The 24,608-nt window shown below is 42.3% G+C and overlaps 1 protein-coding gene across 3 annotated transcripts in view; it reads left to right on the plus strand.

Annotated features, from left to right (window-relative positions):
- fgf12a (fibroblast growth factor 12a) overlaps positions 1–24,608 on the plus strand; it is a 49,122-nt gene that overhangs the window by 15,594 nt on the left and 8,920 nt on the right. The window contains exons 1-4 of one of the 3 annotated variants that reach the window (XM_027285698.1): positions 9,708–11,333; positions 12,676–12,723; positions 15,852–15,962; positions 20,833–20,936. In XM_027285698.1, the coding sequence (XP_027141499.1) occupies positions 11,138–11,333; positions 12,676–12,723; positions 15,852–15,962; positions 20,833–20,936 (459 nt within the window). In that variant the 5' untranslated portion in view covers positions 9,708–11,137. Of the gene's footprint in view, positions 1–9,707; positions 11,334–12,675; positions 12,724–15,851; positions 15,963–20,832; positions 20,937–24,608 lie in introns of those variants that run through there. The other 2 variants (XM_019262124.2, XM_019262126.2) reach the window with 2 other exon arrangements.

Here is a 24,608-nt window from a genome sequence, read left to right on the forward strand (position 1 = left end):
CTGTCTAATAATGGCAAAATGGCCCCATACAAAGACGCTTGGGTTTTCAGCAGCAGAGGACAAAAATAGCTACTCTGTTCAACCAGTCCTAGTCTACCAAAGCGCCTCACGTTTAAATGACAGCCCGCGCCATTAGAAGATTGTCTGCAACCAAAAAAAAAGAGCATTCTCGATACCTATCCACATACACTCATTGGGCAGTGAGGATTTGCTTTTACCGCAGTCATCATAATCGAGTGTGGCCCGTGGATGGATGTATCGGCCGTGCCTCTGCAGCCGCTGCATCCAAAGGGTTTACCCGAAGTCAGCCGCAGTCTAAAAATAGACTGTTGCTCTCGCCTGCCTCTGCACCGTCCTCTATGGGATCTCCCGCACCTTAAGCTCTGCTACGCCCCTGAGGGTAAACATAACCCTCCTTTGTGCAAAACATACCACAAACCACCACACACTACCTACACCACCACACCCACACACCACACACAACACAGTGTTGTTCTGTTCTCTTTGCCTTGCTTACCTCCCCTGTGGACCTAACACATCACTGGCCTGTTAAAAAAAGACGTAAAAAAGGCTCTGAAAAATCGTTGCGTTTGCGCAAATGATTTGTGTTTCTGTTATTGCTGCGTTAGCGCATATCCAAACGATTTATCACAGCGTTGCTTGCAGTCACACACTATTGAGAAAGAAAATCTGCACACACTGTAGTAAAACCACAAGACAACTAAAAAAACCTATGTGAATACACTTCTATACGTTTCTACCAGCAGCATTATAGTCGTAGCTTACACTAGGAATGTAACTGTAGTTGTCTGGGAGAAGATCTGCATGGCACCAAGCATTAGGACTCACGTTATTTTTGTGTTGAGTTTATAGACCTACAGTTGAACTGATTCACTGCTTTGCAGTGGTCAGGATTTAAAATCGACCCCGTACGCTTTAATGTTGATTATCATGTACCTTTTGGTTCTGTTGGCGGACACAGCATTTAATTAGGAAGGGGTATTTTCACTGTGCCGGCTCCATCCTAAGTCGGTATTTTACTGCCATTAAAAAAGGCTTCACCGCCACAAGTTATTGCAGGATGGCGGTAATTAGCATATAGCTGTCAGAACAGTCACACGGGTGGACAAAATATATCTTGATTACAGGTCTGGTTTTGCTTTTAGTATGATTTTGCCAGACATGAAAATGAACGGAAATTCGGTAGACCTCGGTCAGCTCTGCCTTTTACACCCCGGTAAAAACCTGTTGTCAGTTTTGTTTGTCGTGTGTTAGTTGTATACTCAGTTGTGTTTGTTTCACAATCTCCAAGGTGCAAAAGCCTTTGGTGTTTTATCACGGGCACTGTTCACTAATAAGGCTAAGTGCTAAAAACCTCTGCAAACATTTTAATCATCTCCTTTGGTTGGTTGTCCGCGTGGTAAGCAGCGTTATCATTACAGCATGACGTGTCATGGTTTTCACACCAATCCATCACCATATGACCTTTTTTATGTTCCGCAAGTGCACTTTGTTCTCACTAACTCCCAAGATTGTCAGGTTGAACTTCGTCTTAAATTGCACACATAGTAGAGTGTTTTAATTGCGTTCCACAGAACTGAATTTACGCAGTATGTTGTGTAATCCAGTAAATTGCCCTAATGCATTGAAATGTAGCATAATTGAAACCAAAAAAGTGATCTAAAAACAAGCCAAGCGCTGTTTAGTTGTTTTGGGCCGTCCTCCTCCTAGTTCTTCTTTCCATACTCACACTGCCCATAGACCACTGTGACATGGTTGAGCCAGCTTTTGGACGAGGTCAGAGGGCTAAATAAACAGGGTTTATCTGGACATCCCAGTTTTCAATTTGCTTTCTATTTACTGTAAATTGCCCTGCATCAGCATGCAGGCTCGATTTGTTTGGGCTCCCTTCCCTCCCGCTAATTACACACAAGGAACCGTGTTGTCTTGGGAAAGTTTCTGTGTGGGGCAGCACACGTAGTATTGAGTGGTAGAGTCAACAGAGGTTGGTTTTTTAATGCCCCCGCGGACATCCCACTGGGCCACCTAACTGGCATCTACAGAAACGGATTTTCATCAATCCCCGCTTTGCATCGTTGCAAATTCCCTGTGGCCAGGATTTTTTCCCCTCAAAATGACCTTTGTGTAATTGTTGTTAAATACATGAAACGTTTTGTAGAAACTTTTAATTGCTTCAGTGTTTTTACTTTCCGACCACTTGGCTGGGTGGTTAACTAAACACTTCTTCTTTTGCCGTTTCCGAAACCTCAGAACACATTTATTTTACTTTACATCTGAGGAACCAAAAACCATAAATCTTTTCCTTAACCTGACCCAACTTTTTAGAAACATAAGTCTTGTGCACTTTGACTGCCAACATCCCTGCCTACAGCAAAGAAAGGTAACTACACTTCTCAATTTTGTATTTACCTTCCTATTTTACCACGGCACCTAGACCATAAGACACGCATTTTCTATTTCACAATGACGGGCGCAAACCAGGCTAGTCAGCATGTTTCATTTCACATAGTTGACAAAGAAAATTGTTTTGATGAATATGTATTTTCGGGAGACATGTTGATTGTGGGCCCCAGTACTATATACTCAATGTGCCCACATTTCCCACCATCAAGGACATGTACACATAGTTTTCACCTGGTTCTCCCTGTGTTGTTACTCTCATCCTTATTTTCTAACCCACTTTACACTTCTATATTAACACTATTCAACCAGCATAGTTGTTACTGAACCAATTTAAATTTAGGTTTGCGATCTGTTCAGATCTCAAATGGCATAAGTCATGAAAAAAATAGCACAGAACATGACTGTGCCTTGTGTATGTGCTTTCCGCTTTGTTCTGAGCAATTACAATCTCTGTTCCCACAACCTCTTCTTGCTTGCTACTCTCACTAAAGTCCAAGCTCATTGTGAGTCACCACAAAATACCAATTAGCATGCAAGCTAGAAAGCACAAAAAAGTAATTGTCTGGGGGCTGACCCCCCCCAACCAATACCACTATCCCGTACAAAAGCCCATCGACGGACACCATGCTGACAAGAAAAATCCCTTTAGACCTCTTATATTTATGCAGATATACGTCTCATCTGTGCATGTCTTTGTATAGGCTTTATTTGACCGCTAACCTGATGTTCACAGTATCCTCTTTACAGAAAGAAAATTTGGGTGAAATCTGGATGATTCAAATGGGCCCGTCATTAATTCAATCTCCCATCTACCTTGAGTATTTTCATCGGCCACGGGAACCCCATGCAGTGCCAAAGCAGGCCCCCGCTATACCGAGGGCGCTGTGAGGCGGCAGGCAGGTTTAAACAGAATGGGAACATAGGCCTAGAAGAGTTTTCTTCACATGGTGGCCTCATCTCAGCACCACAGGTGTTATAAAAGCCTTGTATTCGGCTATTGATAGTCTCTAGATTCTCGGCCTAATCCTGAAAGACCTTTTTCCCTTCCACAATCAACTCATGGAGAAAAAGATAGCATGGCCCGGGACGCTGGGGTGGTGGGATAGCTTGCTGTTATTACTCTCCTGCCTTAGTATAACGCTCTTTTAGGGCTACTGGGGATTGGATTGTCACTTTGTTGTCTGCAATTACAATCACAGCACTGTGGACTTGCTTTGCCTTTTGTTGCATTGTTCTTTATTTCACCCCGCCTGCTCTGGTCACACACTGGTTGGTGTATGAACTTTAAGACATTGGTTTTAGTTGGGTTTCCACTCAGCCATTCATTGCGGTCGTTAACTGGTAAGCTTAGATTCAATCATTGTCTGTTATCATGCTGAGAACCCGTGCCCATATTACTTTCCCCTTGTTGCAGCTTAAGCCTTGTCATGGCCAAGCATTTAACAACCATGTCGCCATATCAATTACTTACCTAAAGTCTGCTATGCGTTTGACTTTTTCACCATGAGAATTAATTTGGTCTTTGTGTTTTGGTGCCTTTCAGCGGTTTAATTTTTCAACGTATCTTTTTCAAAATGACAAAACAAACTTACTTAACCAAGCAAGACACTCGAAATTCCTCAACAGTTTTATCATTACTTTTTAAATCAACTGTGCTTTTCAGTGGTTTATATACTTACGATCAGGGAATCTCTTTGGTTTTTTTTCACAACAAACTCATTGCTTTGATCAAAAACATCTGCCCTTGGCAGCGTCCTATCACTCGCTTTTATCGTTTGCAACTTCCTCACGCCCTGCGATGCTCATGCTGTCTAGCTAGTTTATACTATTCTCTTTGGCCTCCTTGAACACCTCGGTATTATATTATCGCTTAAATAAAACCTCTTATCCGACGCTTATACTCAACACAACATACATAGCACGCTCTTGATATCTTCTCACTTGTAGTTGCTACCGTTTTCCCTGGTATCCCACCTGTTCCACCCTTCTCGTTCAATCCCATGCTCTTGGTTTTTATCCCCTGGCTATACTCCCTTTCGCTTTTCCTTTTCCCCGTGGTGTATGTTTGTATGTTGTTCCAGGTGTGAACTGTGGCACATCTGGCTTGCACTAATTGCTGTCCGAATACGCCCAACCAGTTCGTTGGCATTTGCAACGAGCAGCCGATCTTCCCCTTTCGATTCCTATGTCGCCATTGTTGCACGTGGCCTATCATTTTTCGCACTTATGTACTGCTTGCATGTTGTGCTGCCGCTGCCCTGGCCCTGACAAGCCCGGCCCCCATTCTGCTCATAGTCCTGGACAGTGACCGCGTTGTTTCCATTAAGCACTGTGCCACCTAATCTTCAAAGGCCCGCTTTGTATTTGAGTGTTGTCTGCCTTGTCCAAGAGCACGGACCGTCATGTGTCTGACCTGTTTGCTCCTGTACTGTCTTTGTGTGTGCCTGTTGTGTTCGTGCGTTGTCATAATAGCTTGAGGTCAATGGGAATGCGTTTGCGTCTTTTTCTCCTCTCCCACCCCCCCTCTTTTCTCTTTTTCTTCTTTCTTCTCTTTCTGTTTCCGATGTTGTGATTGAGGAAAGCTCCCTCAACCCAAATCAATGAGGATTCTGAGGCCATTCCTTCAGAAAGGAGGCGTACATATGTCATGTGTTCTTCGGACAAACGATCGAAGTCGACCACTATCACCAAGGTGAGAGACAAAAACATAGCACCATGCATATAGCTTTGTATGGCTACCTCTGCTTTGCCTGCTTTCTCTCTGATGGATGAGGAAAAAATAGAAAAGGAGAGGGGGGGGGGTTATAGATATATATTATATATTATATATCTATATCTATATATATATATTATCTATATTATATATATTATCATATATATCTTATATATATGGAGAGAGAGAGAGAGAGAGAGAGAGAGGAGGTGAAAGGGGGGGGTGAGTGGTTTCATTGGCCACTCGAGTGTGTGAGTAACATCTTCCGAGTCTGCAGTGGAGAGAGCCTCTCCTTGTGCTCCCTGTGTCCCGAGTTTTGTGTGCGGGTTAGCTGGCTTGGCTTGGCTTGGCACTCCAGCAGCATCCACAGAGGGCTCCTGTTACTTTACCCCCAGACTGAGCTATATATTTTGCAGACGAGTGCGAAGTTCCAGTGGTGCATCAGAAATGGGCCAAAAAAAAAAAAAATGGACAATGCAGGGATCAAGTCACTAAACTTAAGGGGCCTGGAGAGGCAACATTGTTTCAGCCCCATCACCATCACCCCTCCTCCTCCAAAACAAAGCAGCGCGGTTCAGCACCGCGGATAGCGACATAGCAGAAGTACTCCAGGGTAGAGGCTCCCAAAACTTTTCATGTTTCAGTAGATTTATTATTTAACCAAGAGCCCAGATTGATCACAGTTTGTCCATTGATTCCAATTTGAGAAGAGTCAAAAATCAAACTGTCTCTGCTTTTGATGATGGATATCAGTTCAAATATGTTAAAAAGCAATGTTGGTGAAACTTATCCTTATTTTTTTGGGGAGGGTCTTTAAAAGACCTCCTGAGAGTCCTTAAACTCCACTTTGCCTTTATCTACTTTACTGCAAAACCAGACAGAGTGTAAGTACATAGTTTGCCTTCACCTGGAGAATCATACATTACTTTTGAGTGTGACTTACTTTGTCACATTCACTATAACTGTGCTACACAGAGACACACATTAGACAAGCCTTCCATGTCCTCTAGGCATGTCTCAGCAATACACTGCAATGCTGCCGTTGTTCACTCCTAAAGTAACTACATCACCAAAGTCATTTAAAAGAACATCCAGTATTTCTAGAGCGAGACAAAATGTTATTTTACCGGGAGACAAATGCAACACCTTCTCCTGTCTCCTCCTGTCACTTGCAGTACGTAGGATCCTCCAGTAGTTTCAGCTGGAGCCGGCTCTCAAATTCAGGGCAGACAATTAGAAACTCCATTAAGCACAGTTGATTCCTCTGAGGTAGTTGGACCAAAAGCAGCACGCACACTGGGATCTGTAAGACTCGGATATAAAGCGCCATCAGTCCTTATCCTGCATCTCTGTTCACTGTCGGATGAACCTCATGACCTCAATCAAAACCTTATGAGTCAGCTCACAGGTGTTGACACAAATGGATGCAAAGCATGGATGCACAAATCTAGTTGAAGCTGTGTGTGAGATGAATCTGTGTCTGCAGAGGGCTTTGTTTCAAGTTTGTTCCATATTTTGCAACTTGTGAGTCTTATTTACAAGTTTAATCTTTTTTCAATTTGAGTCTCTGTTGTTTTCAATTGTTGTGGTTCTTTTGGGATCACGCCTAAAGAGGCGTTGCATTGTGTCTTTGCTGTTCATCCAAGACTGTAAGATCATCATAAAATCAAAACTATAATATGATGACAGCGGGCTTTTCTTTTGGAATTGAAACAGACGATATCAACTGATATCTCGAATTGTCTGTCTAGTGGACGTCAGCAGTTACACATTATTGACTCAGCATGTAAATCACTCGTCAGACAAAGAGGGATCAAACACTTAACTTTCCAGAAAGATGGAGCCAAATACCTCAGCTTGTTATCTGACTGCATCACTGACTGCTTGGGGGGGGGTGGACTTTGGCCTGTACGAGATCATGTAAAGCATGAAGAGCGGAGGGTTTTGCTCTCTAGATTCAGGCACCATGCCAAAATCACCACCAGGGGATTTTCAGTGAAAGATGTTTCTGAGTAGGCCTAAATGTTTGCACCTGCTTTCCTTTGTAGTGCCAGATTTGCACCTGGCTTTTCATGGCGGTAAAGTTAAACACAGTAGTCAGGGTGGATTGCGGGATGCCCATGGGTGGCATAATTGAGAAACAAACAGTAATAAAAGCTTGCCTTTACCAGTTGTAGCCCAATATGTAATTCTGATAATGGCGCTGTAATGTTGTCATTATGTCAGTTTCCATGTGACTGTCTAGTCAGTATGAGATCAGGTTTCTTTTAAGTTATTTTGGACTTGTAGACTAGATGTGTGGCATTGACATTTTAGGTGGATCAAACACCCGAAGCCAAACTCATTTACATTCTCGTCAAGCATGATTTGTTTTAATGACTTATTTAATAGCCTCAATTAGCAGTTGGTTGTCATCTCTCTGCTTGTGTTTGTCTGTTTTTGCGTGCTCATGTGTAAGAATGAACGATTAGTTGCTAAAATGGTGTCTAATGCAATAAACTAAATTGTAAATGTTTTTTTGCACTAAATTCTAAACAGAGAATCACTTTGTTTTGGGGCTTTTTGTAGTTATAGTATAAAACTATAATCAAACAGTCAGCTGTGATTTGTGCTTGTAGTGTAAAATGTAAAGGTGGTAATGATTCATAGCATCGCACTTATTCTCACACATCTCTCCTCTTTGCCTCCTGGAGAGAAAAAATAGTTCCAGCTTTTGTGAGTCAACAAATCTGTGAGGTCCCTCAAGGACACATTAGAAGTGACGAACTTCAGAGAATGGAAACCTCCACTTCTCTCCCTCTGAACACCTGTGGTTCATTCTTTCTCCCACAAGGGGGCAGCAGGTATAAAGAAATTACTCTGGACTCTGGAGGGTACTCATGTAGTGGTGGCCAGGGCCACAGGGATGCTGAGGGTTTTGTTTCATTTCTTTCAGTTTTCAGTGATATTTAGCTCCTATGTTGTATACAGTGTGTGCAACGTGTTTCGTAAAATACAAGAAGTGGCACAGTCGGACAAAATGAAACGTTTAACATAATATTCTGAGCGTTTACACCATGAAGAAAAACCGACACACAATGTGGATCAAAAACATTTGACATGTCGACATCACCGTTTCTAGAATTAGGCAGGCGTTTAGAGTCAAATCATTTTAATTGACAGTTCAAATGATTGCAATGTATTGAATGTAGTGCAGCTGTGTTTTATTGCTTGTGGATGTATCTCATTTGGAATGAAGTGAACATCAGTTGTCTCTGGTGAAGGGAGGACGCACAGGAGATCCTCATTAGGGAATACTTTATCTTTTCCTGACAAAGATAAATGTCCCATGTGTCTCCAGTGCTCTGCACCGCAAAGTCCCTCCCATTTCTGAGAAAGCTCACAAACCACCAGCTGATTTCTTTTCTGAGAAATGTACATCACAATCTTGCATGTGATGAATGTTATATTGAAGTTGTTATTGATATTTCTCCATGCTGCCGTGACATATTCATTTCTACCACTCACGGGAAACTCAATAAGAAATATAAAGCTAGATTAAGGGTTTTGATTTAGACTCCAACCTCCAGTTTCTACCTTTCTTTTGCTGTCTGTATTCTGCCTGTCTGTGTGTCTTTGTGTGGGAAAATATAATAGATGTCGTCCATCTCTCTGTCTCTGCCTCTCTCTCTCTTTTTCTCTCTCACACACACACACACACACACGCACACACACACACACACACACACAGACACAGACATACACACGCACAAGTAGAAACACGCAAAAGGCTAATCAGAGTACGAGTGCTTCACATTCAACGCTTTCATCCATTATATTCAAATGTTACGTAACAAGAGGGCGCAGACAGCGGTAGTCAAAAGGAAATCATCTTTCTCTCTCACGAGAATGTCAGAGTCCTAGAAAAAAGCCTCTAAATGTTTCATGCTGTTTCATCACAGGGAAGAGAGAGAGGTTTTTTTTTTTTTTTTTGCTCTGCTGCTGAAGACTCACGTGTTCTTCTCCCCACAGTTTGTGTGTGCGAGTATGGTGTGTGTGTGTGTGTGTGTGTGTGTGTGTGTGTGTGTGTGTGTGTGTGTGTGTGTGTGTGTGTGTGTGTGCTCCCCAGCCCATGCAGTAATAAATATGAAACCAGAGGCACATGCTGGTTGTTGGTACACACATTTGCACGACATATTTGAGGACTTTGCTTTGATATACTTTCATTCTGATGGCTTATTCTTAATCATGAGTTATAGTCGAAGTGGAATAAAAACACAGCCATTTAACTGTGTGCTCAATTTATTGTCCCATTGAGGTTTTTGAATCATTGAATGAAAAAAATATTCAGCTGGTTTGGATGGTCTTGGTTTATCCCAAGATGTGATCTATGCAGAACACATATGGTCTCATGGACATACATATTCTTATTGTGCTGTTGTTGGGGATGTTATTTGTAACGTTTTGGTGCTTCATGGTGTGTAATCCATTTCATTTCCATAAGCCTCACATCACATTTATCCATGTGTTGTGTCAACGTCTGGTTCTTCCATGTACCATTGGGTGTGGAGAAACCTGTTGCAGGTAATCCCTTTAGCTTTAGATTTAATATGTTCTGTATGGCATGTGTGGCCAGGGGGGGTTTAGAAGATAAAATGGATGCTTATGCCCCCCTTAAGTATAAGCTATGAGGATAAGAGTGTTGTATATCATCAGCCAAAGCTGGTGAAGATTTATCTTTTTTATTGTTGTTGTATGCATACTGCTTCCAGTAACCGTTTACTGCTGATCCACGTGCCCTCATTTGGAAAGTGTCTTGCAACTTTGGATTTTGATCTTAATTAAAAGAGACAAGTGTGAGATCACCGCATTCTTTGATAGCCCCCCCCCCCCCTTTTTAAATGATACATTTACATCTTTTCTTCCTTGAGATCATGTCTTTCCTTATATGCACCCCTCTGCGAATTCCTAATACGAACCTCAATCACGTATGATTGCGTTAAAAGAGTTGAAGAGGGAGAGGAGAGGGGGTGAGAGAGAGACAGAGAGAGAGGGAGAGAGAGAGAGAGAGAGAGAGAGAGAGAGAGGAGGCTATGGACCGAGACCGTCCACTCTCGCTGTCGGCGATGTAACACACCGACAGCATCCATTCTGGACACGCTGGAAATAACGCTTAGGCTACTTTATTATTCGTGCGCTACAACAAAAAGCACTCTGGCATGTGTTCGCCTCAACTAATTGTTGCTTTTCAGACGAGAATCCCTCCCCGCAGGCTTAAATCACATCTCTGCAGCATCCTTGCAGAGTAGCCTCTGCTGCCGATTCCATTTTTCCGGCTGCAATTTAACGGTGCCATCGACAGAACCGGAGACTGGGCTCACATATCTCCGTCTTCCCCCGGACCAGCAGCGGACGTTGTCATTCATCGATGTGCATGGAGTAAATAATTAGGGGTGGGAGGAAAAAAAAAAAAGTTTCCTTTCTCCAGCCACACACGAGCGTCTCGTTTATGTTTTTTTTTTTTTTTTTTTTTGGTTGATGCGAATTATTTAAAAAAGCCGTCGGGAAGCCAGAGGATAAGGGGGGCAGATGAGGATTACGAAGTCGTGCTCGCCAGACGCGCCACCGTTCACCTGGAATACCTGAAGCTCTCCCATGACACGCAGCTGCATCAACTTATCAAGACTGTTGCATGTATTCACGGCTGATATGTCGGCCCCTGTGGCCTAGCCCGTAGATTTATGTTTTATCAAAGATCGGCCGCTGTTGATTTGAAGCTCTAAACTCGCAGCAGCTGAATTACTGTCCCCCCCGTCAAGAGGATGCTGCCTGAAGCGGAATGATGCTCGGGACTCGGAGGATTTTCTGATCAGGATGACATTTGGTTGAAAACACTCGTGGACCTAAAACATATATTCAAATATCTCGTTTTTTTTTTTCTTTTCTTTTGCGCCAAGAAGCTGCACCAAGATCCGACCTCTGCCGAACTAGACTCTCCGATTTCAGACTCGGTTCGGGGAGATGGCCGCGATCGCCAGCTCCCTGATCCGGCAGAAACGCCAGGCAAGGGAGTCGAACAGCGACCGGGTCTCTACTTCTAAACGTCGCCCAAGCCCGAGCAAAGACCCCCGCTCTCTTTGCGAGAGACATTTCTTGGGGGTCTTCAGCAAAGTCCGTTTCTGCAGCGGCAAGAAAAGACCCGTTCGGCGGCGACCAGGTCAGTGCTGTAGATTTTTTTTTTTTTTTTTTTTTTGCACTAATGTGCGTTATGTGTGCGTATGGAAGCGGTTTTCCCCAACCCCCCCTACCCCACCCCGCCCCTCTTTGGAGCAGCAGAGGCATTATGCTGCAGTCAAAGGCTCCAATCTGAACCGGAGGAGAAGGTAGATTTTTCTCCGCGGTGCGTAAAAATAAAAAAAAAAGTCCACCTGTTCCATTAGATCTTCTTGTTGTCTGTCGATCCACCGCACGACACAACCCCCCCACCCCCCTTTCCTCCTGCTTCTTCCTCCCATATAGCGAACAATGTATAGGAAAAAGATCTATATGCTGGTGACGTTACCCCCCCTTTAATTATTGTGATACTGCTCTGATCAGAATAATCAATAACCCTGGAGCAAAACGGATGTATCCCAGTCAGAGCTTTGAGTAGGTTTTGTTCCAGCAGCTATTCAGTATACTTAAGCCTTCGATTTTGCACACTTCATTTTCGCCCCACACACACACACACACACACACACACACACACAACTTGAATATACACTCAATAAAGCTGCTTTAAATTGCCTAATTCAATATTACTGCAGATTGAGGAACAGAGGGGAGATAAGTTGCACCGCAGTGCACCAAGGCTCTTTTGAGATTAAATGTTTTAATGGTAAATGTTTATTGCAGAGAGGGGGCTTTACTGCAGTGAAGGGAGGTATAGCTTTAGTGATTAAGAGCTACTCTGTATTGATAGACATAGGCTCTGTGCCTACTACACTCTGTGGTATAGCTTTCCCCTCCTTTTTTTTTTTTTATTCCCCTGGGTCCTGTCCATGATGCACAGATAACAAGTCAGCGGTGATCTGTCGTGTGATGGACGACAGTCAGGTCCTCTCAGAGTCCTGCAGACAGAGTGATGAGGGATGAGACAGGACAGGCATCAATTTTTAAGGCAGAAAAGGAGGACAATGGAGATAGAAAGCCCAGACAGACTAAATTATATCCCTGTCGTCGCGCAGCCTCATCAGACGGGCAAACAATCTCAGTGCCAAAACTGCCACAAAATGCCTGAGCAGACAGACAGACAGACAGACAACAAGCCAGTCAGGCCTTCAGACACTGTTGGGCAGGTAGGTAACACTTTTAAGTGACACATACATGACCACACAGAAAGCACAGGGATAGACAGACAGTTTTTGCATTTCCTCCAATTGATCATCCTTATATTTCCTGCCATATATTTCTTGCATATAAACAGCCGATACAGCTGGAGAATTTATGAATTCTGCCTGTTTAAAAGACTGTTGTTTTTCCTTCTATCCTCCCACCCCCCACCCCCACCCCTTCGTAAGATGCACCCTCGAAACCTCCACAGGTGTCCCATAAGGGCTGCAGGCTAGGTCAGTAGCTCAGCCTCCATCCGTGTGTGCTGTGTTTCTTCTCGTCTCCACCCCATCTCGCGCCCATGTCGACTCCCCCCCCTCGGCCATGGAAGGGGGGGAGGTGGGGGGAGGGGAGGGTTCTGGGTGGGAGCAGAGAGGGAGGGGCGTGGGGGCTTCAACACCTGTCTGACAGCCGACGACCCCTCTCCCTTGCTGATTTCTTCTTCTTTTTTCCTTTCATCTCTCCTTCTGTGTGGCTTTTCTTGGATTTTTTAAGCTTAATTTCGTTTCTCGTAGCCGAAGCTCTCCTATAGCCAGTCGTTTGTTGCTCCTCTGTCTCTTTCCTCTCCTTGTCTTTGGCTCTGCCTCTTCTCATTTTGTTTCTGCCTCATTCTCTTTGTCAGTCAATGTCGGATCAGTCTTTACCCTCGCTCCTTGTTCTGTGTCTGTAAATATGTGTCCAGTACTTCTGTGTAAGTGTAGTAGAGGTTCTTATATTGTATACTGGTGTATATGGATATGATGTGTTTCTCCTCGTCAAACACTATATCAGAACAGGTGATCATTCACCATTTCATGGTCATGACGCCATTTGTCGACGTACCTAAATGTTTTTGTCCTTCTGTATTGGTATGAAGTAAATTTATTGACGTTTTAATGGCCCATACAAACACAGGATGATCTGCTGTATGTCGCTGTCACTGAAAGACATTTTTCATGCACAAACACATTGTTGTGCACTCTTGGAGTTTAGTCTGTTTATATCTGCACACACAGACATGAACACATACATGAACACACACAGTACACACTCTCTGCTAAATGATTGGAACTGATGAGCCGTCAGCGACTGCTCGGGGCCCATGTTGAGGTCTTAATTTATGGAAGTGTAGTTATCACACGTGATTTACTGATGTGTACACTCCCATGTGCTTTCACACACACACACACACACACACACACACACACACTCACTCACATAAGCACGCATATGCAGGCACACAGACGCACGCACACACACACACACGTACACATTCTCTTCACCCAGCCTTTGATGGATGATGAAGGGCCTGTCCCGGGAATTGATGGCCCCACCTCAGGGGTAGGTGAGTTGGGGACTGATGGTTAGGATGATGTACAGTTGAAGTGAACCCACTCTAGCTGGGCATCACTGCACAGTTTAGCATTTCTATGGGCTCTCTTCTCCACACACAGTTTTTGCATCAGCAATTATTGCAGCTATCAGCTTTCAAGTAAAAACTTAACATCTGCTGTTATAGTCGAAGACAAATCTGGCTAAAACTTGGATCTTTTTTTTTTCTCTTCTGATGCCAAGTTTGAAAATGTTTCTTTATGACAAATAATTTGTTTTGTTCTTCTTTCCTGAGTGGGCTGCACTGAATTGCATGACCTCCAGGTGTTGTTATGACCTTGAAAGGAAAATCAGACTCACTCACATTTCTTTACATCATCATGTTGCGAGCCCTGCGAAGCAAGCATTTTCAGGTACTGAATGTCTATTTAGAGACAAAAAATGAAAGGGAGCATTAATTCAAATGTGGCAAGATGCATATGTTTCTTTTGTGAGAATAAAGAGAGAGAGAGAGAGAGAGAGACAGAGAGAGAGAGAGAGAGAGAGAGAGAGAGAGAGAGAGAGAGAATAAACAAAGGATTAGTAGCATCTTGCTGTCTGATTTCAATGAAGCTTGTCTTAAAATCCTGTCACTGTAAAAACAGCATTCACAGTAAAGTATAAGAAAAAAACTGACTATATGAATATATGTATTAGTTATATATAAAGTACAAACTCAATCTCTTCAATTCCCTATTCAGTATTTCTCTGTCCAAATCCACAACCCAAGTCTTGTTCATGCTAACGGTGTCATTAGACCCTGGCTACCACTTTTACACAGAATTAGAAGACCTGTCAGCCATTAAACCACTGCACTTACATTTTCCCTCAGATAAACACATTTTTTTCACAAATCTACTTTTTTTCTTTCTGGCATTGCCTGGGGTTTTCTTCGCCCCAAGCTTATCCTCATTTCTACCTGCTCCTCTGAAGTGTTGAGCGCTTCAGGCAGCACTCTGGCCAGACACCAGATGTCACATCCTCAAAGTTGGAGGTCGGTGGTTCAGGGTTATTGCACTGAAAAAGAAAACTCCTCTTTTAGGTAAAAAAAAAGCACTGGAATCTGTTGAGATGAACCTGTTGCCTGTGAAGAGAGATTTTTTTTCTGAATATCAGTGATATCAAGCCAAAAAATGCACAGTTGCTTCATACCAAATAAAGAAATCATTGGCATGTCGGTGTATATTACAAGGTGATTTTAAAAGGGTTTCCAAATGATGCAAAATCAGCCATTTTTCTGTGCTCGATAGAGTAAAACTTTATGAGAAAGTAACAACATTCTCATTGATTTTCTGTCATGGTGTTCTCATTGTAAAGGCCTTCCTGTCAAACGGCTGTTTGCCTTATTTTGGGATTATGTGGTGCAATAGATGACTCATTACAAACTGTCCATCATAGTTGTATCGATATCTGAGCTGGACTGAAGCTGTTCTAGTGCTGTAAGTTTTTTTTTTTTTTAATAGACAGCTATGGAGGCTGGATTGTGCCACAAGAACTATAAGACCGTTTTCAGAGTTCATTTTTAAATGATTAAAAATGAGTCATTCATATGCTGTAGAGGTTCACTTCATCAAGTTGTGAATTCATTTTGCGTTTAAATTTTGTGATTCAAAAACAATTTAAAGGCTTTAAAATATCTGACAGGAAAACATTAGTAAATTAAATTTAACGGCTGAAAAGTCTATAATTGTTCTGCTGGCACACTCCATCTTCCTCAGCCAACTTAATTGATTAAACACCGTACATTTTATGTTTGTGAAACATTTGTTCATAAAACATTTTAGCGTTTTAAAATGCTAATGATAATAACAGCTGTGAGTGTTCAAACATGTAGCTGAAGGCAGAGAAATCCACTCCTTTATGTCTTTTTGTCACGACTGATGAGAATGTTGCTCTGACATATTCTTGGTGGGGTTGGGGGCTGTGGTTTGGCCGACGGTTTGTGTGTACGCATGTGTGTTATGTGTATGTGTGTGTGCGCGCGTGTTTGTGTGTGTGTGTGTGCGCGTTTCAGAGCCGCAGCTGAAAGGCATCGTGACACGACTGTTCAGCCAGCAGGGCTTCTACCTGCAGATACAGCCGGATGGAACCATCAACGGCATCACGGACGAGAACAGCGACAACAGTGAGTGGAGCATTATGGATGCTACAGTTTCCAGAATAAAACATTTAATGACAATGAGTCACCTGGTTATATAATATATTACCACATTATATTATATGCTGTGCTTAATCACTCTTAATTCTTATATAACTGATGCCAGCCAAAAGCACTCCAAAATTAGTTTAAGATGCCCTTGTTGAATTGGATTATCACAACAAAAAGCCTTTGAAGGGGACTGTTCGCCAAGGCAGAATGCCCTCTTTTCTGCATCTGGTTATGTAATAGTATGCATGAGATATAACTGTAGACATAAATGTGTCAAAACCTCCTCAGATGGTTTATGAATTCCTACCCCGTCTTCTCAAAAGTATACCTTTCACGGTAAGTAAATACAATATTTATGGAGCATCTTGTATTAAAATTTCTATCCCTAAATGAAATGAATTCCAATACCCCTTCCCTGGTCTTTCTAAGTAAACCATTTCTACTGTGTACATTGCATGATTGTAAGTGTCACATTGTTTTGATTGATTCAGCTCCGGAGTGTGTGTGTGATTATCACAGCAGAAATTTCTTCCTGGAAAAAACCCATCGCCCTGAAACAACTGTAGCCCCACAGCTTCACATGTTGTCACGAAGATCCCTCCTTGATCCACTTCTTTGCGATATTTTACCACCAATCGACTATCCATAGCGGACTAACAGTGGATAAATAGTCTCTAGGGTATACTCACCCTAAAGCGATCACACCCTTTCCGCTCCCACAGGAACAGAAAAAGGGGAAAATCAGTAGAGTCTGTAGAACGTCTTCTATATTAAAACATATAGGCTTTTGAAACCGTTTCCTATGGGAAGTAAAGGATCAAGGTAGAGATATATGTCAGCAGAGAATGGTCGCCAAAGCGATAATGACGACACTCCCAGTTTGGAGTGAAGCCAGACAGGAAACCAATCACGACCTTTCTTCTCTAAAACATCCTGCCAATCGTAGCCGGAGCCAAACCTGCTGGACTGTAGCAGTCATGCGGTGAAAAGAACTGTTTCTCCCTGTCACTCGTCGTTTTATATTTTATGAGGGAATAGATCTTCAGTGAGAGCTACTTATAGCATAAATTAAGAGTCTTTAGAACATCCACATAATACATTTCCTCTGTGCACCAATATGTTGCTGTTTTTTTTTTTTGTGTGTGTGTGTTTTTTTGGAGCTTTCATTGTATTCAAAAAGTTTTGGGGATGATGATGATTGTTGTGTGTGAGGGTTTCCTAACCTTTAGGCAATCCTCTTGTCGAGCAGTACTGCTGTCCTAGAGATGGAGGAATGCAGTGAATAATTCAGCCACAGGAAACTAAAAATACCACCTTCTCCGTTTGTACTCAATGAATAATTCTCGATGTGAGATGCCTCAAACTCGGAGACAGTCTGAAGGAAGATACAGAAAGAGAGCAGAGGGGAGCAGGAGGTGCAGCCAGAGGGTTTTGTGTGAGTGTGTGTGTGTGTGTGTTTTGAGAAGAAAGATGGAGACAGAAAGAGTAAAAGACAAAAAGAGAGTGATTAAGAGAGATTGAAATGGACATTTAGTAGATTTGGTATTCAGGTCTTGCACTGAACTATTGATTGCCCCGCTGGATTATTAGAATAATAGATTAGCCCCACCCTTGAACCATGCCACCCTCTGACCTGCAGCATCCTCTGCAGCGGCAGATGGAATACAGTAATTTATTTTCAGGGGGAGGTTCAGTGTAACCGATGGGATTGAGGAGCATGACGCCGCCTGCATACTAGGCGCGACCTGAGCCCGAAGTGCGTTTCAATCCCCTTTTTTTATATTTGCTGTATTTTCTGTGCTGAATGACAACAAACGCTGAGACAAGGACAAAACTGAACGGCAAAATAGTTTCAGCGAGAGAAATGCATAAAAAATAAATGGAATTCTGCTTTAATAAAATCCTAGTCATTTGAATAGTAAGGCTTGTTTGACCTAGAATATTCCGTAAATTGCGAGAAGTAATAAAGTTGAATAGATTGTCGCTGGACTATGCTACAACAGAGCTACGCTATGAAGTGCAAAGACTATGAAACACCTTTTAATTAATTAACACCAGTGTGCAAAATTGAGAAGTTATTAATTTGATTGTCATCACTTGATCGCCTGCAGTAATTACTTGCACACGCTGAGGCTTTGGAAAGATTTTGCTGGTTATGAGACATCTGCGGTATCACGTTCACACTCTATCGGTCTCTGATGCTCCTGATTGATGGATTGAATGAGGCAAGACTTCCTTTATTAGTTGAAGACCAAGACACTAATATGATGTACTTCATCAACTCTGGCATAGAGATGGGGGCTATCATTGTCACAATTGAATTAAAGAGATTATTAAACGCTGTGTAGATCACACCTGTACTCTTCACTATATAGCAGCTTTTTCATCTTTGGATTTGCATTTCTCTCTGGATTTGGAGACTTGCCCTTGGCATTTGAAGTTTGGCTCAGTGTTTCTCTAAACCTTTCCTGCAGGGTTTATTTCCTGCTGCGCCAGTATCCTTCACATCAAATTCACTTCCTTTAGCCTACCTGCAGGATTTGCTGTTAGCCGATTACTGCTCCACTGGAAGACTCGCCGTTTCAAGGATTTTGCTTCATTGGGTTGTTTGAACCCATTTTGTCTGGCGCTTTGACGATAGAAGATCCCTGGAAATCTCTTAGCTCTCTCCCTGCACCAGCTCAGCCGCTCACTTTTCTCTGTAAGAGATAGGATTGAGGTTATTAAGGAAGAGGAATCGCCTTCAGAATAGTCATCAGATCCTCTTACAGCCAGTCATTGCAGCTGTAATTATGGAATCCATCAACTGCTTGAGCTGCAAATAAAAAAGCCAGACATTCAGAAGGTAGCCGAATGACAGCTTGTGTCAGTTGCGTAATATTTTGGCAGGCAAATGAGAGCAAGGACAGCAGAACGCAATTATGGCAAAACAGTATACGAGTACACCATATTTTATGTCTCATTTCCTTCCACTTCCCAAGCCAAGCTATTGTAAATAGTCTTTTTGAGGGCCCTATTACAAGTGGCTGCTCAGAAAAAAGGTAGAATATGTTTTGATGGGTTGAGGTGCTCTGGGGTGAAACGCTCCTGGGTTTTAGTGATACGTGACAGAACTGTGCAACGGTGCCTGAGCCTGGGAGACACTGCCAGTCATTGGTGCGACAAAGGCAGCAGCCATGAAAGGTAAGGGGAAGAGGAGAGTTATAACAAAGAACATGAGGGACGTGATGTAAAAAGCAATTCAGAAGCCTACGAAATAACATTTAAGGTGCAAATGGCCTTTATACCCTTAAACATCTGGCCTTCAAGGGTATACATGACTGCAAGAGTGGCCAGTGTGTATCACCCGTTCCGGCAGCCTGAGGGCAGAGTTAGACCATTGGCAGGCGAAAGCAGCACATCGATATTTATTGAGTGAAATTGAATCTGCTTGGAGGACAGACCCGTGTTGGCACGTCTCCTCTCGTCCCTGACGGTTTTATCTGATAGTCCCCATCGCCACTTGCAGAACAATCATCCCAACAATACAGGGAGCCTGCAGTACGTAAAATGTGTCCTCACACCCTCACCAAACCAAAGCCTATGAAAGTCACAGTTTAGCCTTCAACAGTGATTAATTTGTAGAAGCACTAAGAAGTTGTTTACAGAATTTATAAAGCCTCTTAGACGAAACAGATATCTGTGAGACCAAACAACATTTTTAATTTCTTCTGACATACTAATCCTAGATTTTCTTACAACCTGGATAAATAAAAAGTCTTCATAGTCCTTGGGGGAATTGTCTGGTCCTACTCGGCTCTACATGTTTCATCAAAGACCTAAAATCCATAACATAATGCGGTGCTATCTGCATGATATTACTAGACATTAAAAGCCATGAAAACAAATATTCTCATCTATGACTGATGGTGTCCAACATAAGCCCACAATTTTTGACAAAGCTACAACAGTTATGGATATTTCCCAAGACGTTTCTGTCTGTGCTGTTTTCTCAGAACTAATGCCGCTACTTTAAAGTAGGAAAGGTCCACTTGGGGGAAAGCTGATGTCACAATGCACCAGTGCACCAATCAGCACTCAGTTATAATCGAATGAAAATATGACTGGAGCTGTGGGGTAGTTTGCTTTCCAGGCCACTGTCAACCAAATCTTATCAAACCTGACAACACAGGCCAGATGGTGCAGTGTGGTAAACTCTTAATAGAAGATCAGAATTATTATTATTTTTTTCCCAGACTGCATTTTTTCCAATTGTTGCAGAAAAAAAATCTCTCAGGGGTTCTAAGATGAGCACATTTAAGCACATTTGCAACAGTAAAACAAGTTCTTGTGGTTCACAAATGCTAATGTTCAAACCAGAGCTGTTGCATACAAAGGTCACAAAATGTAAGCATAAAATTATTACTATTATTATGTAACAAAATCTGCATCATCGTATGCTCCCTTAATGTGTCTTTGCATCACTTTAGCTATTTGTCTGACTGAGGACATTTTTATTCAGACAGCGTTTGGCTCATTCAGTGCTCTGCCATCTTCATTGTATCATTTCAGTTACCTGCCACCCAAAAAAGTTTTTCAATTTCTGCTTTAATTTTAATGCTCCCCGAGTCAGACTGATGTATGCCAGTGTTCCCGTTGTCTGTGTCCTGTGCTGTTCACTTTATTGCTGACAGATAGCCAAAGAACAGAGCTCAGAGGCTGTCGTGTCTACAAGAGTTAAGTGAAAAACTCAATTGTCCTATTCTGTCCTTTCTGTCTGATGTCTCTCTTTTGTCTGGGCCTCTTTGTATCTCTCTGTCTGACCCTCTCTCCCTCTCCCCTCTCGTTCACTCTGTCCATTCTGCAGCCCTGTTTAATCTTATTCCTGTGGGTCTGAGAGTGGTGGCCATCCAGGGAGTAAAGAGTGGCTTCTACATTGGCATGAATGGCGAGGGCTCGCTCTACGGCTCGGTAAGATACAACACCTTTGCACCGGTTTGCACTGTACATTTGTTCATGTATGTATGTTACCAACATGTGTATTTGTTTATTTACATGTGTTGTGTTTTGTTCAGTTTGTTGCCTCTTTAAAAATCCTATTGCAGCAAAGACTAAGCCCTTCCCAACCCTTTCATCTCTGCTCCGTTCGAGAGCACTTCAGATGTGCCTTTGTGTTGCTCTGCAGCACTTATCCCCCCCTTTGTTGTTGAAGCAGCACCGTGCATGTTCTACATTTAATTTGACATCAAGTTCAGTGCTCAGCCCTTTTTAAAGTTGCTTCTTCCTCTTTTACGGGCTACTAACGGAAGATCATTACATAGCGGCTATAAGAAGAAATCCCAGTGAATTTCATTGTCTTTTGATGCGTTTCCCATCATATAAATCTTTATTCTTTTTTCACATTAGCCGAATGTACTGCATGATTATTAAGCTCTGCATTTGCCTTAAAAAAAAATAAATTATCTAACCGCATTAGCAGAGAGGCTCCTTCGGGTTTTTAAAAGAAAATCATCGCAAGACTCAGTGGGGGAGTAAATATTGTGAAGACGGATATTTTATTTGTGTAAGGTATGAGAAGCATATAGGCCGATGTGGGTAGCAGATGCACAGGCGGGGGTGGACACAGTCACAGATGTCAGTTGGAGAAAGCATTAAGTCGTAGCTGTTGCATTGAGGATGAAGACATTCTTCTGGAGCACGTTCACGGAAATGAGTTGCATACAGTTGCAGTGGGAGAGAGTGTGTGTGTGTGTGTATGAGAGAGAGAAATGGGGTGGGGGTATAGGCAGAGATATGGAGACAGGAAGATATCCCTAGTTGGCATGGTTATATAACCTCCAATCTCATGGTTCTTAATCCAGTTGAAGAGAAGAAGAAGAAGACAGGAGGGCTACATTTGCAACAAACCTCTGCTGAGGGACTTTGTGATGGTGGTGTCACCGGCAGACCCCTATGATTAATGACTGTCAAGAGCTGGGATTCACAAACTGCCCATCAAACTTTTTCTTTCTGAAAATAATCATAAAATCCTTGAAGGACACAGTGAAGCCAGGGGTCTGTCATACTGCAACTTACATTTATTGATAAGGGAGCCACTTTACTGCGGGAGAGAGACGGGCGAACATTTTGAAATAGACCAGATAAATGGGGTACGTGTTGTTTTTTTTTCGTTTTTAAAAAACTGTGCCAAGTCTACTAAGTTCAATGCCATTATTTCAGGAAAACAAGCATTTCCACTCGTTACAACTTAAACACATTTCATTGCGTCGGCAGATGTATGAGCACACAAGTTCAAAGAAGGACGTACAATAAACGCACAGGCTGTTATGACTCATCCAGGTAGACGGATTCATTCACAACTAAAGGGCTCATAAACAAGCGCACAATTCACAGTCCTACTATGAGGCTTACAATAACCTTCCATCCACCTATCTACATCTAATTAAAGTTTAATCAGGCCCAGGCAGCAATCTTTTAATTTATTTAATTGACTCCAAGTTGGGGGCACTGACACACACTCATCCTTGATGAAATCGTCATTTGTGTCAGAGAACATGATTATTGTTAACTACGGGTGATTCAGTACGTCAGTGTCAAACGGCAGCTCTCATCCCTGACAAACATGACTCTCCGTGTATCATTTTAATCATCGTTTTTATGGGTGGAGGAGCACGTTTTTTTTTTTTTTTTACCTTTCTATCACAAGCAGAGAGGGGGTATTTGTCAGAATGAGAAGCGATTTTCTGCAGTAACATCTGAAAGGCCATTTTAATTAAAGCCACAAAGTGAATGCAGTCTCTGGCCATCTGGAGGAGGTCCGTTTCCTTTCAGATGTGAAGCATGGGAAATTAACATGCATCGGTAAGCAGAATGCGGGTGGTAGGCAGGATCACAGGGAGGCTTAGAAGCCTAAAGAGGAAAAAACTAACATGCATACCATTGGATAAAAGCACATAGCCTCTGTTTCTGTTTTTAATTTCCTTAATTTACAAGTGCAAATTATATATGTGGTGGACAAGTGAGGGAGACATCTCTATTCTTTATTCACACTTTTATTAGAGCTCTTATGGTGCAATCACGGCTATAAAATAAGTCCTTCGCTTTCATTTCTCACACATACTTTTATTATTATTTGTCCACATCTTTATCTCTTTCCCCACCTTCCTCTCTTATTTGCTCTCTTCCTCAAGGTCTCCATTACACATTTTTGCCTCTACAAACTATAAAGTTTCTTACTGCTGGTTTTGTTGTCTTGCTTAGTTTTCCTAACATCGGAGAGCAGAGATGCGCAGCTCTCTCACTCGGCCCCCTCCTGGGAGATAATTACTGAGGGATATCCTCCTACGTCTCTAACGCTCCCTCGTTTTTCTTCTCCTCTTCCCTGCTTCTTTGCACTTGTCTTGTTAGTGGGGGGAATGTGGCAATCTTTTGCGCGTTTGAGATGATACGGACAAGTTGTGCTGTGCAACACAACTTTACGTAGAGGCTTTGTCACTTTAGTCTTTCATCCGGGTGTCAGGAAGCCATTTTATTTTAGTGGTCGGTTTACTATCACTCGATCAATTAAGTGGGGCTGATGCAGCCATGGGTGAGCATGCTTGTGTGGAGTGTTTAGCGATGAAGTGCGTGGGAGCTGAGCATCTACAATGAAGAGCTCCCTTCCATTATTTATAACACTTCTCAATATGACCTAGTTTACTGCACAGCAGTAACCACTGTTCTCTCTCTCTTTCTCTCTGTCTCTCTTTCTTTCTCTATCTATCTATCTATCTATCTATCTATCTATCTATCTATCTACATCACATACACAGTGGCCTCTGAACTGGTCTAACTGTTTATTTCAGTCGGCTACTAATTTTACATTTTACTGCTTTTTATTTATGTCACCGAAAAAATAAATAATGCGTCGCAGTAAAACCCCAGAGGGATGACTGAAAGAGAGAGCTGGTGTGGAAGGTCAGCGAGAGCTTCAGATTTGTTCGGGTGACAAATGACTAAAGGGATTTTTTGTGAGTATTCTCTCTGCCCTACCTCCCAGATCTTGATCTTTTTCTGTGTCTAGAACAAAAATGGTTTTAAGGAATTGCTGTTGTTGTTGTTGTTGTTGTTGTTAAATCAATGGCTTGAGTGAAATCTCTGTGGTTTGGGGTGCATTAAGGCTGTGAACTGTAGAATATTTCTTTACGTTTATGTATATACATTTTAGAAAGTGATAACAATGTCTGTTATCAAAGCCTAAGCTGACATCTTAAATGGTATTTAAAAGCTGCTTACAGTCAGTCTGGGTTTTTTTTTTTACTTGTTGGATGACGTCAACAACTGATCCATTACCTAATTTTTAGAAATTCATTTTCTGTCTCTCTGCTAACTAATACTTTGACATGTACAAGTGTGTTGGCAGTGCTAAAGACGGAGCTCTCTGGAGATAAAAAAAAGGAAAGTGAAGAGCATCAGGAAATGAGTAGAATGACAAATACAGAGAGAAACAAAGAGAAACAGAGTGTTCATCTTGCAAGTTTTTTTCTCCAGGACAACTGGATCCATTAGTATGTGTTTGTGATTCAATTTTAGCCATGAACCATCGATGTCCTCTGCAGATGAAGTAAAGGAAGGGCAGAACAGAACCTTGTTTGAAAGTGATTG

The sequence above is a fragment of the Larimichthys crocea genome, chromosome XII, assembly GCF_000972845.2.
Source record: "Larimichthys crocea isolate SSNF chromosome XII, L_crocea_2.0, whole genome shotgun sequence".
Classification (NCBI taxonomy): Eukaryota; Metazoa; Chordata; class Actinopteri; family Sciaenidae; genus Larimichthys; species Larimichthys crocea.